The sequence below is a fragment of the Ambystoma mexicanum genome, chromosome 11 (genome assembly GCF_040938575.1).
Source record: "Ambystoma mexicanum isolate Mex_15411 chromosome 11, UKY_AmexF1_1, whole genome shotgun sequence".
NCBI classification, from domain to species: domain Eukaryota; kingdom Metazoa; phylum Chordata; class Amphibia; order Caudata; family Ambystomatidae; genus Ambystoma; species Ambystoma mexicanum.
In genome coordinates, this window is record NC_090934.1 from 1,102,903,777 (window position 1) to 1,102,920,326 (window position 16,550).

The 16,550-nt window shown below is 47.0% G+C and overlaps 1 protein-coding gene across 10 annotated transcripts in view; it reads right to left on the reverse strand.

Moving 5' to 3' along the window:
* HERC1 (HECT and RLD domain containing E3 ubiquitin protein ligase family member 1) overlaps window positions 1–16,550 on the reverse strand; it is a 3,379,312-nt gene that overhangs the window by 2,842,521 nt on the left and 520,241 nt on the right. For all 10 annotated transcript variants that reach the window (XM_069624399.1, XM_069624403.1, XM_069624396.1 and 7 more), the window contains exon 12: window positions 14,149–14,314. In XM_069624399.1, the coding sequence (XP_069480500.1) occupies window positions 14,149–14,314 (166 nt within the window). The remainder of the gene's footprint in view (window positions 1–14,148; window positions 14,315–16,550) is intronic.

Here is a 16,550-nt window from a genome sequence, read left to right on the forward strand (position 1 = left end):
CACCGAGTGGGGTGAGGGCTGGGACCGTAAGAACTTGGGTGCTGAATCCGGGTCCCTGTACTTATCCAGCATGTTCTGCTTGGTCGGGCCGTACTCCGGTTTTTCATAAGCGCCAGGCCCTGCTCCAAGATGTCATCCAGGAAAGGAACAGACATGGTCTTCCTTCTCGACTCACGCAGTTGCAATAGGAAGCCTTCTTTCTTGGTCTCCTCAGGGATTAACTGAAACAGCTCTTAGGCCCTCGATATGACAGAATGAAAGGATCCAACTTATGGGGTGGGGTAGCCCTATGGGATTCGTCCGTGGGCGGCTTCTCCCCGTCGAACATAAGTAGTCGTTCTCGTCCATCCTCGTGTCTGTATGCGGTTCCAGAGCTCTGGGTGGTGTCTTTTTTCGCAACGCGGTGGAGGAGTCGTCGGATGATGGTGTTAGGCATAATCCCGTGCAGTGCCCTTAGGAACCACTACACACAATTAAGACTACAAGTGGTAATACAAGTTCACCTTTGGTACAAGCCTGTACTACTATGTTAAAGTGGTAGGAGTAGCGGAGCAGCCAGGCTCATCTCAAGAGTATATGAGCAGTATCGGAGATTAAACAGAGGGACCATAATTACTGTGACTCAAGCAAACACTGACTCAAGGCTTTAGGTAAAAAAAGTACATTTATTTTTAAACCATTTGTTATATACACAAGACTTCTATTAATGCAAAACAACACGTAAAATACACTACAACCAACCAATTCACTTGGTATAGTATAACTCAAGGTAAGTACCCTATGATTTAGCGGACCAGTGTTGTGAAACAAAAGACGTTACCGGGAATACATATGCAATCACTTTTTGACAGTAATGACAGTCCAGTCTTACTAAAGATACACGTATCTGCGGCAAGAAATGTTACCGGGGCAAAAACACACTTAGCACCTGAGTTAACCAGAGAGAGTTGGGGGCAAAAATCATAGGCAATACTTTTGTCAGGGCAGACAGAATCAGAGAACACTAGTTGACAGAAATTCAAGAGTCAATAGGCCGGGGCCAGTGTCAAGTGGAACCGGGTTCCTGTTGTCGAGGATCACAGTCGGACAGTTCAAGATTCAACGTTGCCAGGAGTACTTAGATATTGTCAACAGAGGAGGCAAAAGTTATAAGAAGGAGGGAAGATCAGGGCAAGCCTTGGAGGAGGAGAAAGGGGATTCACCCTAGCTCTTCGAAGCAGAACACAGTACCTTATTCAAGGGAGCAGATGGTGCCACAGCAGTTGTTCCTGGTAGTTTCCTGCAGACCCATGGTTCCTGGAGCTTCAGCAAGAAGGACGTCTGGAGGGATCTGCACTACGCAGGAATGAAGCCAGCAGCAGCGACTGAATAAAAGGTGCGCTCCTTAAAAACAGGAGAGGCTCTTCAGATGGCTATCCGGACCACTACAGCAGTGTGCATCGATTTCAACCAAGAAGAGGGTCCTCTGGCTGTGGAAGAGGAGCTGGTTGTCTCCACCAGGCTCAAGGGAAGACGACTCCGGACTGGATCTTCTCTGATCGTCGAAGGGTAGATAGCTCAGGACTGCAGGAGGGCTTCACCGGGACGGGATAGTTGCAGCAGCCGTCTTCTTCTCTGCTTCTCTTCGGTTCCTTTTAGTTCCAGTGGTGACTGACTTCCAGGCCAAGAGTCCTGCCTTTTATGGGGGAATCCCCCATTCACACAGCCTGGCTGTCAATTGCGCATCAGAAGGGTTGTCCAGCCCGGAAAACCAACTCAGCCAATCATGGCAAAGTGCAACTTGGGTTTCCTAGGATACCCTGTGCAGGGGGTGACTACACCCCTCCCTCACATTCAGCCCACCTAGACACCCAGGCGCCTAGAGGAGGGCTTCTTGGCAGAAGCCCGCCAAAAGACGGTGAACAAAGGCGGCAAACCTGGTTTGCCGCGCAAAGTAAAACACAAGGACTTTAACAAAAAAGAAATGGCGAATAAACCCGACCGGAGCCAAAATAAAAAAGTATTTGGTCAAGCGGGTTTATGTTCAAGGCTGATAAAATAGCCTAAAACAATACCGTGTTTATATAGTATAAACACGGTAGAAAAGATAGGGTAGATACCACTGCCACCAGCCAAGTCTAAATGTTAAAAGAGCAAAACAAGGCTCTCGGAGGTACAGATAAAAAGGGCTAAGAAGTAACCCTTTCCAATACTCCATGTAAGATGGGGTGTAATGGATCTGTGGTTAAATGACTATGTAAAGTTAATGGCAACTTTACCCTTTTCTGGGGGCAGTAGTCAGCCCCAGAAAAGGAGTCAGTGGGAAGTCTAAAAGACAACCCTGTGTCACTGCACTGAAGGTGCTGTGTAACACAAAAAAGAAGGGGGCTACTGAAGTGGTGTACTCCAGAGACCAAAATCACAAAAACAGATGAAATACACATAGCAAAACATGGGTAAGAGTGGGGGGAAAGCTCACACTCTTACCAAGTGAAAAAGAAAAACTCCAGAAATCCAGCAAAGCTGCTGAGGGACTCACTAGGTAAGGGAAATTAGCCACTGAATGAGAAGTCTCCCTAACAGATGGCTAGGACCAACACCCCCACCCTGGCCTTCTTTCGGTGGGGGCAAGCTTAGCCTTCGGGGCTCCTGTGTGTCCCATGAAGGCGTAGGTCCTGTAGGCATCCTTTGCTGGATGTCGGTGACCAGTGTGTGCAGGGTCGTAAAAAGAATCCAGCAACACGTCCCTATGTCTAGGGGTGAACGGAGCCAGCAGAGTCGGGTCTGGGTTGACGCAGGTGACCCCTCGTGATCCATGCAGCAATCTAGTGCCGACGAGGACAATAGAGTAAATCTGCTCCAGTCCGTCTGGGACAGCCTCCTGATTCACGTACCGGGGAATCTCATCCAGAAGGTAGGTAGGTAGGTAGGTAGGTCTGTCCCTCCCTCCCTCCCTCCTTCTCAGGAGGCTGCTGGGTCCGTACGGCTGCCGATTCCATCCCCGACCACGGGGTGGCCATTGCCTTCGTTGCTGCTTCCGCAGGTGTATCTCAGACAGCCGTGGAGTGGTCGCCACGGCCTTCCCTGACTCACTCTCCTTCGGCGCTATCGCAGCAGTCATTGTTGACTTCGACGACTATGAGCTCGTCGCTGCTTTTGGCGACGGTGCCATCGACTCAGTTGACCTGGCATGCTGCAAGGTCAGGTCTTTGCCAGCTTCGACAAGTCGTCCCCGGACTTTTCCTTCATCTGCTTATCCAAGGACACAGCATTTTGCTGGGCTTGGGGACTTTGTCTTTGAAGAGGACCCTTTTGATGTTCGGTTCACTGTAGAGGTCGCTGGTGATGGCGATCGCCTTCTGCCCGACTCGCTCCTGCATCAGCGGCGAAAGCAGCGGCGCGGAGCTTGGCCTTCTCTTGAGCCGCGCGAGCGGGGTGTCCTCAAAGGTTCTCTACCTCCTCTTGGAGGGAGTTTGCTCGTCAGACTGGCCGGTCCTAGATGATGCTCGACTCTTGCCCCACAGCTGAGTCAGTGGCCTTACTCGACTTAAGCCACGTTGACAGTTTGATGTAGCAGTCTTTCTTGGCTTTCTTCGAATGACCACAGCACACCTTGCATCCCTCCTCATTGTGGTCCGGATGCAGGCAACAGAAGCATTAATGAAGACGTTCCTTAATCAACACTTCGCACAGAATTTGAAGAGGCTTAGGCATTCCTTCTCCTCATTCATGTTTGAAAGGGTGCAAAGTAGGCCCAGGGCCGGGCCTTCGCAGAACTTTGATGATGGTCAGACAGTGGATGAAGAACTTCGCCGGCAGCGGATCCCCACTGCCGGCCTCTGTCCTGCATCGAAGATATTTAAGCAAGGATAACTTTTTTACTATTTTGGATACAAATCTGAAAAAACATGAAAATAGCTCGGAGAGCAACTTGAGGACCACCAACACTGAAGCGTGCAGTAAAAATCTGAAGATGGCCACCAGGGTTGGAGCTTAGGGAGAGGACTGTCATTGGGTGTGGGCAGTATGACCCAGCGGACAGTGATTTGTTTAGAGGAGAAATACAGTTTTTAAGTGAAGTGAAACTTTTTTCCTTTGCCAAGGATTCCCAGCCTGGGAAGGAATATTCATGACCATGTGAATCCATGCCAGACCCCATGCTGAGAACCTAAACTATTGTCTTGCTCCTGTACCACTCTTCCAACTTTGGACCATAGTTCTGGCCGTTTTACAACTGCTTCCTGACGTTTATGACCAGCATCTCCAACAGTGGCCATGGAAGCTTCCACCACTTCCAGGTTGTTGGGACCCAAAAACGTTGCCTCCTCTGCACCTCCGAGTAGTCCTGTCACTGTCTCCCAGCTGGAACGGCTTCTGCTGGTGTTTTGCCATCCAATTCACCACTGAGATGTAAGCACCTGCTTGGTTGGTTTATTCCTGGAGCCACCTGTGTCACCGCTTTTGTCAGCGAGTGATGTGCTGCACTATCGGGAAGGCTGATATTTCTTCTTTTGGGCCATTAAGGTCTTTGTTTGCTCAGGGTGCAAATCCCTGGGTGAGTGCATCCACTCGCTTATCCTGTAAAAGAAGCCTTTTACTTGTTCCACCTTCCTGAAGCAGTGTTTACAGGAACCAACTTGGACATGCATACTTCTGTGCCCTGGCTAGGGGGATTATTTCTCCAACGTACCCACAGGGGTCCCGGTGGTCCATGGATGAGATCTCTGTAGTCATCTTGAAACCTGGATTCTGCTGGGCTGCATCTTGCTCTGGGGTTGCAGGATCCCTCGTGGCTCTGGCCAGATCCTTGGTTTCTCCTCTGGGATAGTTTCTGCCATCTGTGTCTGTAGCGAGAGCTGGACTTGCATGGCCACCCCCCATGCATCAGAAGTCCCACTAAACTTGTCCTGCATTCTTTTACAATACTAACTTTCAACTCTTCTGAAAGTTACCAACAGGTACTTACCTGGAGAGTGCCATTTTGTATACAGAGTTCCCTCTAGGTCCCTAGAGTTTTGGCCAAAAGGAGAGCATTTCAGCCGGTGCTCCTGCTTTTTCAAGTCCTGTATCACTGTCATGTAATGCGTCTGTCAGGTCTAATGGACATAGCCAGTCCCTTGCACAGAGACTCCATAATGTGAGCAGGTGTCACCATCTTGAATTTCACAAGTTTTAAGGAGAGGTTGAGGTAAGACAGGTCTAGCACCAAACTCAGGCCAGCATGGTTTTTCTTGGGGATGGCAAGAATCCTTTAGTAAAAATCTTGGGCCTTGTGCCCTATTTTGGCACCATTTCCACAGCTTTTGTGTTTATCAAGGTTGCCACTTGACTGAGCAGTGCCGTAGAATGTATCTGGATGAGAGGAGAGGATGCTGGAGGGTAACTGAATGGGTACCCGGAACACGTTGAAAAATCACAGAAATTAACCAAGGGTCTGTGGACATGCGACACCATTGCTCCTTGAAGGGAGTCAATCTGAGCCCCCACACAGGGGTCTCGTGGACCCGGATGTTGATCTCATTTTTTTTTTTTGTGGAGGCTGGGTAGAGTAGGGAGACGAGTAGAACCCTTTAGGAACAGTCTTTTGTTGTTTTCGCCTTTTGGTAGTAGGAGACCTATCAGACTGTCGCTCTCTGCTCCGGGAAGCCTCTAAAGCCTCAAAATGACCAAGCTCTTGTGCCAAATCAATCTCTACACTGTGTAAAGGGTTTGAAAGCCAGCTTGGTCAACATAACATTGAGAGCTAGTTTTCTTTTTGGTCAACTCATCAGTGGATGAGTTGAATAGATCAGAGGCCTCAAAGGGCAGGGCTAAAATTCTGCCCTGGACATTGGTAAATTGTGTTGCATGCATCCAAGTTGGCTGGCGCAGGACTAATCCTAAACACATACCCGTCCTGGCTGTCTGAATGTGACTCACTGATGTCTCTGGTATATCTTGTGCTGCAAGCTTTGCCTCCATTAGACCTGAAATGAAAGATGCCTGCGTCTGTAGGCAAATCCTGCGCAAAATCTGTAATCTCCCTCCCGAGACGCTGATTTGCAGGAGCTAATAACACATCTGTGCTAGCTTGACACAAGTGTAACGCTGCTTTAGCGTATACCTTCTTCCTGAAGGATTCCAGCAGCTTATCCTTTCTGGCAAGAATGGACGCTGCTGATGTGGAAGCTGTAGAAGTGCTTGTACTGGGCTTTGCATAGAGTGAAGCAGCCATTACTACAGAGGAGTGTGGTTGAGGGTGTGAGGAAAGCAGTATCCCCTCCGAGCCCTATTACTTCTAGCAGGCATCCAGATTTGTGTTAACCAGTAGGCAAGAATGAGGTTTTAACCAAATCTTTTTTGCCACTACCACAACATCATTCTGCAACGTAATTCCTGAAGCCGTTGTCATTTGAAAAGCCAACACTTTAGCTAACACCCCCGACTGTGGCTGATCCCTCTGCGGTGCTGGGACTCCCAGAAAATCTGCCAGTCCCTCCAACCTTTCATGAAAGGCTTTGGCTGAGAAAGGGAACTCTGACTCTACATCTTCCTCATCAGTATCAACAACCTTATCGGTGGATGCTTGTGTATGGGCACCTGAAGCTCCCCGGAAGTCGGCACCTGTGCCATTTCCACAGGAGGAGGAATGTCCATTATCTTGTTCAAGTGTTGTGAATCCACATCCCGTACTACTGGCAGCAGTGCAGAGTCGATGGAAGTGGTGGTAACGGTGGAGGAGGCAGAGACGCTACAGGGTGAGAACTTGGTTGCTCCTGCGGGTGAACTTCCTTAATAAGCCCCTTCAGGATATCCGACATTTGAGGAGCATTCATGAGGTTCAAAAACAGATCAAACAAAAAGTATCCTCGCAGGTAGGAGTGCTTTGCACTGTGGGTCTGAGAGCTGCTGCTATAGGGGTCCACTTGGAGTTGACTGGAACCCAAGGCATCCTTCTAGTTTGATGCATTAAGGGATCTGAATATCTCATGGCACTAGAGGCTGCTGTGCACCATGGTACCTCTGCCCCCAACAATTGCACTATGGTTGTAAATTGTTGAGCTGCCTACACCCTTATCATAGGACCCGTTTGGATTATTGGCAGTGGTTGGTTCTGTGGCTGTCTTTGAAGGGGATGACTCAACTGAAGTCTTGGCCCTCTTCATGCTGTGTGAGCGGGCAGCTGACCCTTCTCTTCTAGCTGCAATTTTGTGACGCAGCAGAGGTGAATCGGGAATGCGGGGGTGGGGGGGAACTAATGTTCAGCGTAGAGCACTGAAGGAGGAGGACTGGACAGACCCTATGAATATTCTCTGGGAGGCTTGTAGGCCTCTGCGAAAGCGCTAGTAGTCCTGCACAAAGGAAACACCTCAGACCAAGGCCTGGTACATGACCTAGCAGGTCCTTCTGACTGCCGTCCAGTTATAGAGCCACTCGGGCATCAGTAGATCCAGTAGAGTCACAAGACTACTCAAAGAGGCAGCTGGCAGCTTTTGAGGCCTCATGTCTCCTACTGGTAGAAGAGTCTTTACGACTCCTTCCAACCGAAGAACTCCCGTGAATGAAGTCTCTGTGCTGTGGTGGTCTAGTAAATAAAGAGGTACTTACCTTCTCTGTCCTTGACTTCTTGTGCGCAAATTTCTTCATAAGCTCTGCGGGAGATATGGAGAATCTTTCTCTCCAGCGCGTCAACCTGTTCTTCAACAATCTGGGAGTTAGCGTGTCACAGGCCGCACAAGAGTCCAAACAATGATCGGCCCCCAATACTCAAGGCAGAATGTGCAGGGATCCACTCTTGAAAGGAGCCCTCACCTGACATGCACTTTGAAAAACCAGACAAGCCCGACATGCGATAGAGGAACTGGGGCAACAAAGGCCAGGGTATAATTTAAAACCCAACTAATAAATGTGTATCGTGCTGAGAGGAAGTGTGCAGCAAAAATAAAAGCAGACACGCTGCTTGGCGTCTGTTCCCATTGACGCGGAAAGAAGGACTGGGGCGTGGCCCGAGGGGCAGGGTTAAAGTGTGCGATCACGCCCTTTGCCGTGCCTCTGCACTCCTAAATGAACTCTTAAAGGGGAAGTGCAATTTATTTTACAGTGCAAAAGGAGCTGGTCCTGGCACATAAGGGGATGCCCATACAATGGAGGAAAGGGGAACCGGACGTAGGAGTAGAATCGTTTTTCTCAGTGCTTACAAAAAGTCAAATATATGGTATAGCTTTGTCTGGTGAGGTGGAGACCCCACTTTCCTTAGATAACAGAAGGTGGTTTCCCTGTCTGTGTCTTTTCTCTCAGCTGATTGCACGACGATAGGAGGAGGGTAGTAGAGTTAGTGGGTTTTCGAAGCTGCAGTGAGCTGGCAGCGGATTGTCCGCTTCTACTCCTCGCCGGATGGGACCTGCTTCTTCATTAGAATTCTTGCAATAGATTCTGTGGGTGCCATTAGCCAAGTAGAATACGCTGTCATGCAGAACACAAAGATGGGCTCACTTGGCACAAAGATATGAAGAAACCTGTGCGTCGGGAACCACAAAATTCAGGGTCTGTGTCACATATTTAGCCAACAACATGGGAGATGAACCAGCAGTTAAAGTAAAATGCAAAAAGAACTGTTGGATGAAGGAGGAATCTTTTGGCAGAAAAGAAAGAGGAGAAGAATGAAAAATTAGTTGTTTAGGACCATTTTTCCATGAGGGAAAAAATGAAATTGAGCCAACTGCCACTGCAGAGTTTCATGTGAGCTCTCGGAAAACTGTCTTAAAGTAGTTTATTTTATTTGTTTATATCGCGGCAGTAGCATACAGGCATCAAGGCGCACATGTACACAAAAGACACAGAAAAGAGACGGGACAAGGCAGGCAGGTTTGGGGGACCGGGGAGGGGGACTTGTTGAAAATGGCTAAACCAGTGAATTGAGTCTTTACTTAAGGAAGTCCTTTAAGTGCAATTAGAAGAGCAAATTACTTACTCCTGGTAATGTTTTTTCGGCTGGATGTTCCTCCAACGTATTCCTCATCTTTGATACACATCCAAAGCAGTCAGTATAAGGAGATGGGTGCTGAGAACTTTTATTGTGATGCAGTGAAGTACAGCTTTGCCAAATTTGGCCTCCAGACCCGAAACAGTCTAGGCAATAATATTTACTGAAGGTGTGTAAAGATGACCAAGTCCCTGCTTTGCAGATATCTTGCACGGGTACCCCTATTTCAAGCGCTGAAGAAGTAGCCACTCCTCGGGTGGAATGAGTCCTTAATCCTTGCCTGCTTAAGAATAGCATTTTGAAATTCATAAGATTATCCATCTTGAAATAGCCTGTTTTGTGACGTCTAACCCTAATTTATGGTCTTAGTAGCCTATAAAAGGTTTGTAAGCTTGCCTGATTATTGCCATTCTTGAAATGTAAAACTTAAAGCCCTTCTTGGCTCTAAACAGTGCAATCTCTCCTCCTCAGAGGGGTGAGGCGGCGGATAGAAGACAGGGAATACTATTTTTTGTGTTAGTTGGAATTTCGATACCACCTTCGGTAAAAATGATGGTTGCTCTCTCAATACCACCTTGTCTTTAAACAAAGTTGTGAAAGATGGCTTGGCAGAAAGAGCCTGCAGCTCACTCACCCTGCGGGCAGATGTTATTGCCGTCAAGAAGACAGTTTTAAGAGTCAGCATTCAAAGAGGGCAAGAATGCAGAGGCTCAAAAGGCATACCCATTAGATGTCTTAATACCAGATTTAAATCCCAAACCGGTACAGTAAAAGGGACCAGAGAAAAAAAAAAGATTTGCCAATCCCTTCAGAAAAAATATGGACTTTGAAATAGGAACCTTCATCCGGCGAACACTTGAAAATAGGAGGCACCTCCAGGTATCCTTCAAATATCGAGGCTTGGCGCTCAATATGTGCTAGATGAAGCAAAAAAGATAATACAGCAGAGGTATTAGAAGACTCTTCTCCTTGCACCAGCTGCAAGAAATGTGATCCAAAAGCAGTGGTAAAAGGATTCCATTGCTAGAGTCCTGGCCGAGAGCAACACCTTCTCATTACGTCTTCTGGAAGGGCCCAATATTTGTATCTTACCCTTTTAGGAAACGGGTGTGAAGATTCAGAGTACTGAATTCTGGATGAAGGAGACCCCCCTAACCCCTCTTGCAAGAGCAAGTCCACTCTTCAGGGGAAGACAAATCGGAGGGCAGGTGGCCATCTCCAGATTGTTCGGGTACCATGTTCTCCTTGCCTAATCTGGAGCAATGAGGATCATGCATTTCCCGAACCTCAACCTCCTGATGACACGAATGACGGGGAAATTCCCAGTCCACCACGAACATGTCCCCTAGAGCGCCTCTGAGGAAATTTTCTGCAGCAGAACAGGTCGCCCTTCTTTTGACACTGGTTCCGAACAGATCTACTTGAGGGGTTCCCCAAAGGGCGAAGATATCCAAAAGGACTTCCTGTGCTAATTCCCACTTGTGGGAGATCGTGTTCTGCCTACTCAGGCTATGCAGTGATATCAAACACAAAGAATGCATTTTCAAACGAACTCAAAAACCTCTATAAAAAAGAAATGACGAAAGTTAGAAAACTATATGTGGTTGGGAATGGGAATAGTAGTTTTAGAGGTGGGGGAAAGTATACAAAAAAAGGGATAGTTTTGGGTGCCCTCCCCCCAAAAAACATTAAAGAAATGTTCTTTTTTTAGATGTTTTTTCTTCGTTTAAAATTAATTCTTTGTTTTATCATTCAATAAAATCACATGTAAAGCCCTGCTCAGAGCGGCGACTGCTCTATTTTCTTCTCGGCTAGATGAACTGCAGGTAGAGAGATTCCTTCTCTTAGTGCACAGAACCAGAACTGCATTGCCTCTGTGCACAGAGGTAGTGACCCTACGCCCCCCTCTCTTGTTGAGGTAGTACACAGCCACTGCATTGTCTGTCATTAACAGGACATTTTTACCACGTATCAAGGGCTGGAAAAGCCATCAGCACTAGTCTGTTTCCCCTCAGCTCTCAAATGTTGATGTGAAGTCTGAACTCCGACAGAGGCCACTGACTGCTGACTAAAAGGTCTTTCATGTGGGCTCCATTTCCTGTAAGGGAGGAGTCTGTCACACTTGTCATCTCCAGCCATGGTTGCCAAAAGGGTTCTCCTCTCAGTCTCTCAGCAGGCCCACCATAGGAGATCCTGAGCAACTTTGTTCAGGACCTGAAGTAGGTCAGTCCTTCTGCCGGAGAAATGAGACCACTGGGATCTGAGAGCCCAGTGCAGTGATCTCATTCTGAGACAGGCTTCTGGCACCAGAAAAATGAAGGTTGCCATAAGGCAGAGCAACCTTAGGAAGTCGAAGGCCAGAAGATGTTGGGCATTCTGAATTTTTGGACCATCTGCGAGAGATGTTGAGCCTTCAATTCGGGTGGCAAGACTTTTCTCTGAGGATGAAACCAGGACTGCTGCAATAAATTGAAGCCTCTGTGATGGTGTCAAGTGGAACTTCTCCCTAAACTTCAAGAAGCCCAGCACATGGACAAAGTGGCTAGTGAGTCTGAGGTGAGACTGGGCCTGTTCCAGAGAACAAGCTCTGATCAACCAGTCGGCCAGGTAAGGGTAGATGTGAATCCCCTCTCTCTTTACACTTGCTGTCACCACTGCCATAAGCTTGGTGAAGACCCTCAGGGAAGAGGTGAGCCTAAATGGCAGACCCTGAAACTGATGAGGTTCGCAGTTGGCAGTTCTCAGGTACTTTGTGTTTTTGATAAATGGCAAATGCAATAAGCATCCTGAAGGTCCCATGACACCAACCAATCATGGAGTCGAAGGGCCTGAAGGATCTGCAAAAGTATTTCTTGGGGATTAGAAAATAGGTAGAGTACCAACCTCTATTTCTCTCTGCTGCAGGTACTAACTCTATCCAACCTTTCTCCAACAGGATAAAAAATCCCAGTAAGAGGAGCAGAATGGTCTCTCGGGGGACACTATGGGGCCTTGTCAGGAATCGGAGGCAGTAGCCATCGACCACTGTCTGCAGTGCCCAAGCATATGAAGTTATGCTCGCCAACTGTCCAGATATAAAGACAGCCTGCCTCCCACCACATTCTTGTGCACAAAGGATTCATAGTGCTTCTGAAGGTTCTGCTGCAGCTGAAGGCAAAGCAGCAGAGGCTGAGAGGGAATCTTTACCTCCTTGGCCTCTGTAAACACAAGAAGCTCTCCTTTGGCCTCTGTGAATATTGGCCCCTTTGCCCTGTGATGCACAAGTAGAAACAAAAGGGCCGAACCTCTCCACCCCTGAGAGCCCTTGGTTTTGGTTTGGCTGACGAATATCTGCTCCAAGTGATTTAACTGCAGCTTTGGAAGTTTGTAGCTTTTCTAAGCTTTCATCAGCTTTAGATCCAAAGAGCTTAAGCCAGTTCTCTAATACCCTTGTACTCAGAGCGGTATGAAAGGGTAATGCAGCCTCTCCCAGAGGGCCACTGTCAAGGAGGTCAGTGGGGTTGTCTTTTTTATCATGGCTAATGGCTTTCCCCAACCTAAGTACTCTGTGACTTTACCCATCAATGCCCTATAAGATACATCAGAATGACCCGATACCTCTGGGTTGGCAAAATCAGTTTCCGGGTGAAGTGTCTAGTAGACTTGCCGTCTTCGAAGTCTCTGCCAGATTGATTCTTCACAGAATAACTCCTCAGATCCATTAGGATAACTGCACTCGTATCCAAAAGGCACATCTTGTACTCCGCCTCTTCAGAGATAGATCCCACAGTTCTGAAGAAATCAGACTTGGGAATAGGTTTAAAGGTTTTCAAAGCCGCAAGCACAGGTTTAGGAATCTTCGAAGGCATTAAAGTCAGTAGGAGCATCAATAGTGTTGAGGGCTTCACAGACGAGGATGAATGCTTCAACTGGGACTTCCAAGGCCCTGGTAGATGTACCCTCTCACTAGAGGAGGAGGGCAACTTGGCCTTCTGCCTGTGCTTCGAAGAAGACTCTTGAGACATGACTAGGAGGCTTATCTACCAAGCTCGATGGAGCATGAGAGAAGGACTCAACAGTCATCCTGCCGGTCTTGTCAGACGCATTTCTTTGGCTCTTTCGGGGGGGCACTCTGAGCCGCCTTTTGAAAGACTTCCAGTATTTTCAACCGAAACCTTTCTCACTGCAGGTGATGCTCACTTACTCGGAAAAGAGACTGTTCTGTCAGGAGAGGAGGATGAACACGAGGGCGATCTGTGGTGTCACTTTATTGATATTCTATGGGAGGTTAACGCGTGTCGAGACCTCGAGTGCTTTTGGTGTTTTATGTGCTTTTTCTTCAGGAAAACATCTCTGGAGTCATCCGAATCTTCCTTTTTCGAGGGGGTAACAGAAATGGATTTTGAAAAGGGCCTACCTACCACGAGCTACCCCTTCCTCTCTCTCAAGGCCTTGACATATATTGACAGAGGAGCTGCAGTCATCAACTCTGTGGTCTACCCCCAGGCACCACAAACAGGTTTGGTGCGGGTCTGTTACGGACATTTTCGCTCCACAGTCGGAGCACTGCTTGAACCCCGTCTTCGGTGTCAACTTCGATAAGATAAAAACAGTTTCGCTGAGGCGAAGAACTGTCTGAAGCTTGCTAACATGCGGCAAAACGGAACAGGCAAGGGTCGCCACGCGTGCTAGTTACACCGGTGTTGACATCAGAAGGACCATGACTTGACGCCGCACCCAATACTATGAACAAATATTCCAAAGCAAGCTGCAAGCAGACTTCAGTATCAAAGATGAGGAATGCGTGTGAAGACACAATCAATTAGAAAGCCATTTTTTTTAAATGTGCTCCGAGATCCTTCTTGTATGAAAATATTCTATGAGGCCATGACATTAGATATGTGATACATATTTTATTATAAACTAAGATGCTAATGAAAATCCCATGATGGAGAGAAATGTACAATCATGAACAGTGATGGACAAGAAAGACGACATAGGGTGCCATTTATTTGAGACCATGTCTATACTGAAGGCGATGCAGATCTGGACACCAAAAGAGAGGGCAGTAAAATATTTCAAAAGGAGTAAACATAAAAGAAACTAGGCTTTTGAAGAGATTGCATCTACAAGCATGCACTCCAATGCTTAATTCATGAGGCTTAATGTCACTTGTAGTTGTTGGCACATTACGACAGTAAAAGCACAACAAACGTACATATAGTTACCTCCTGTATGTCATCCGGAACAGAAGCATCCATTAGCCTAAACAGTAAATTTCGAAGTGGGCGAGCTTGACGACCAAGAATGCTGGTAGCTACTCCTCCAGCTAAAGCAAGCGCAAGGTGATTAGAAAGCAACTTCAAGCAGAGTTTCAGGAAATTGTGGTGATCTCTGAAAAAAATGTAACCATCAGTCTTCTGTAGTTTTTGAGAATAGAAATAGAGCTGAGATGAGCAGGTGCTCAAGGCAGGTCCTGAGTACTATGCATCAACAAGCAAGCATTAAGAAGCTACACATGAATAATTAGGTGTCAATGCATATTGCAAGGCATACATTCGTTTTCAAAAATTGATTAAAAGAATTTGCTCATCCAAATGTTCTTGATTAGCAAACACTTTTTTGATTAGCTATTTGTACCCAAGATATACATTTGGCAACAATACAACATTTTTGTGCATCACTGAAGACATTATTGAGGAGTGTCTGTAAAACGTAAAAAGTTAGGTGCTGAATTGACACAAATATGATTAAAGGCCTCTGAAAACGTTTTTCATTGCAAGGCTATGTACAGCTCGGTGCTGGCAGTGTTGAACAGGGCAGTCTTCAGTTTATTGTATGCTTGAGCCATCAGTTGCTGTGTAAGGAGAAGTTCAGAAGTTTCATAAACCCAAAAGGTGCATAATGTTCAATGAAAGTCTTAGCCAGAGACAAGTAAATAGTATGGTTTTGAGGCAGGTAGGTGTATTGCTCTCCCCTGAAAAGTGCACGGAACAACTATAAATCACCAATGCAATTATAGAGCAAATACTTCAACCCATAAACAGACACAATAACTCACAGCCACACACTCTTTAGAAGAAAATCAGCTCTTTACGGCTATTTATTCAAAGATTACAAGTACATAGAAATAACTCCTAAAACTAATATGAACATAGATCACAGAAGAAGTAAAGAAGTCAAAAGAAATACATCACTGTGAGCGTAATCCAAGTCCTCATCTCGTCCAGAAGCGGCTGGAAGACTCCGGGGGCAGCCAGGCCGAGAGTGCCACAGCTCACAGGAAGGCCAGACGGAGCGTCCTTCTCTGGCTGAAGTCTCACCTGACCCCCTCCGGGTTCCCGCATATATAGGAACTCCACAAAAGGGGAGTTAATTCTCGAACCTTATGGAATTGCACCTGCGCAGATGAGGAACAGCCGTCGGTTGCCAGCTGGGTCAATCGAGAGCTCCCCCCAAGGAACGCAGGGCCTCCCTGCTCTAAAAACATGCTCCACAGAGAACAGTAGCAAGTCATAACAACATTAGCTTTTCCAAGCAGAAATGGCCTTGACAGCATACCAAGGCTAAAAAAGCATGTTTGTCTCAGCACTGTGAATCTAACACTTCAGCAAAATGTGTGCAGCCTTTCACTGCGGAGTGAAGTAAATATCCAACATGGCTCCGAGCGCTCCCAGAATGCATTGCGCGCCCGCGCCATTTTGAACCAAGCATAAATCAAGCAGAGCAGTAGGGTAATTGTCAACTTCAGGTGGGCAAGATGGCCCTTGCCTGTCTTTGATATCAACTGTTTTCAATATAGAGTTAATTACCACTTTCGGAAGGAGGGCAGGGCCGCTAGCTAGAGTCAAGTAAGCACAAGCACAGCATTCCAGCCCTGCACATCAAACTACTACTTTGTTTTAAAGGGAACCAGGCTTTGCGCAATGCAAGTTTCCCTTAAAAAGAAATTACCTGTAGGTCTGCGATTAGAAATGAGTATTTCGAGGACCTGAATGTGAGCAAGGATGTGTGCGGGTAGGGGGAATGGGAGGGGGTCGAGGTGTGGTTCTGGAGTGGACACTTGGGCTGGGGCACTACCTCCTACGACAGGGTGAAGGGCAGGGCACAGGCACAGCTGCGCAGGTTAAAATGTGGGCCTCTACTTGCAGATTCTGCTTGCGTTCACAACCTCTGGATTGGCTGGCTCTCTGCAGCAGGTGCTAAAATATAATTAAATCATAATCGTAGAGCAAAGTGAGCTCTGCAAACTAACTACAGTGCATAGTATTGTAATAGATCTGTAGAGATGTAGAGACTGGGTGGGATCATTGATCACTACTTTATGTAAACTTAGAGTTAGTTTTGTGTATTCATTATGTAAGAGGAAAGAGTGGATGGTTAAGCAGGAAGAGAACTAAGCAAACTTGGTTGAAGTGTGTAGTTTTGCAGCCATCTCACTTCCAGTGACACTAGTATAAAGCAAAGGGATGATAAGATAGAATGTCAAGGAGTTTGTGATCAGCTTGATCAGAATGTCAGCTTATGGGTTGAGCACCAGTTGCACAGATATATGCAACCAGCAGGTCACAGAACTAGGTTTGCCATCAAAAGCATTTGGCAGTGTGAAAGAACATTTTCAATGTGTTCA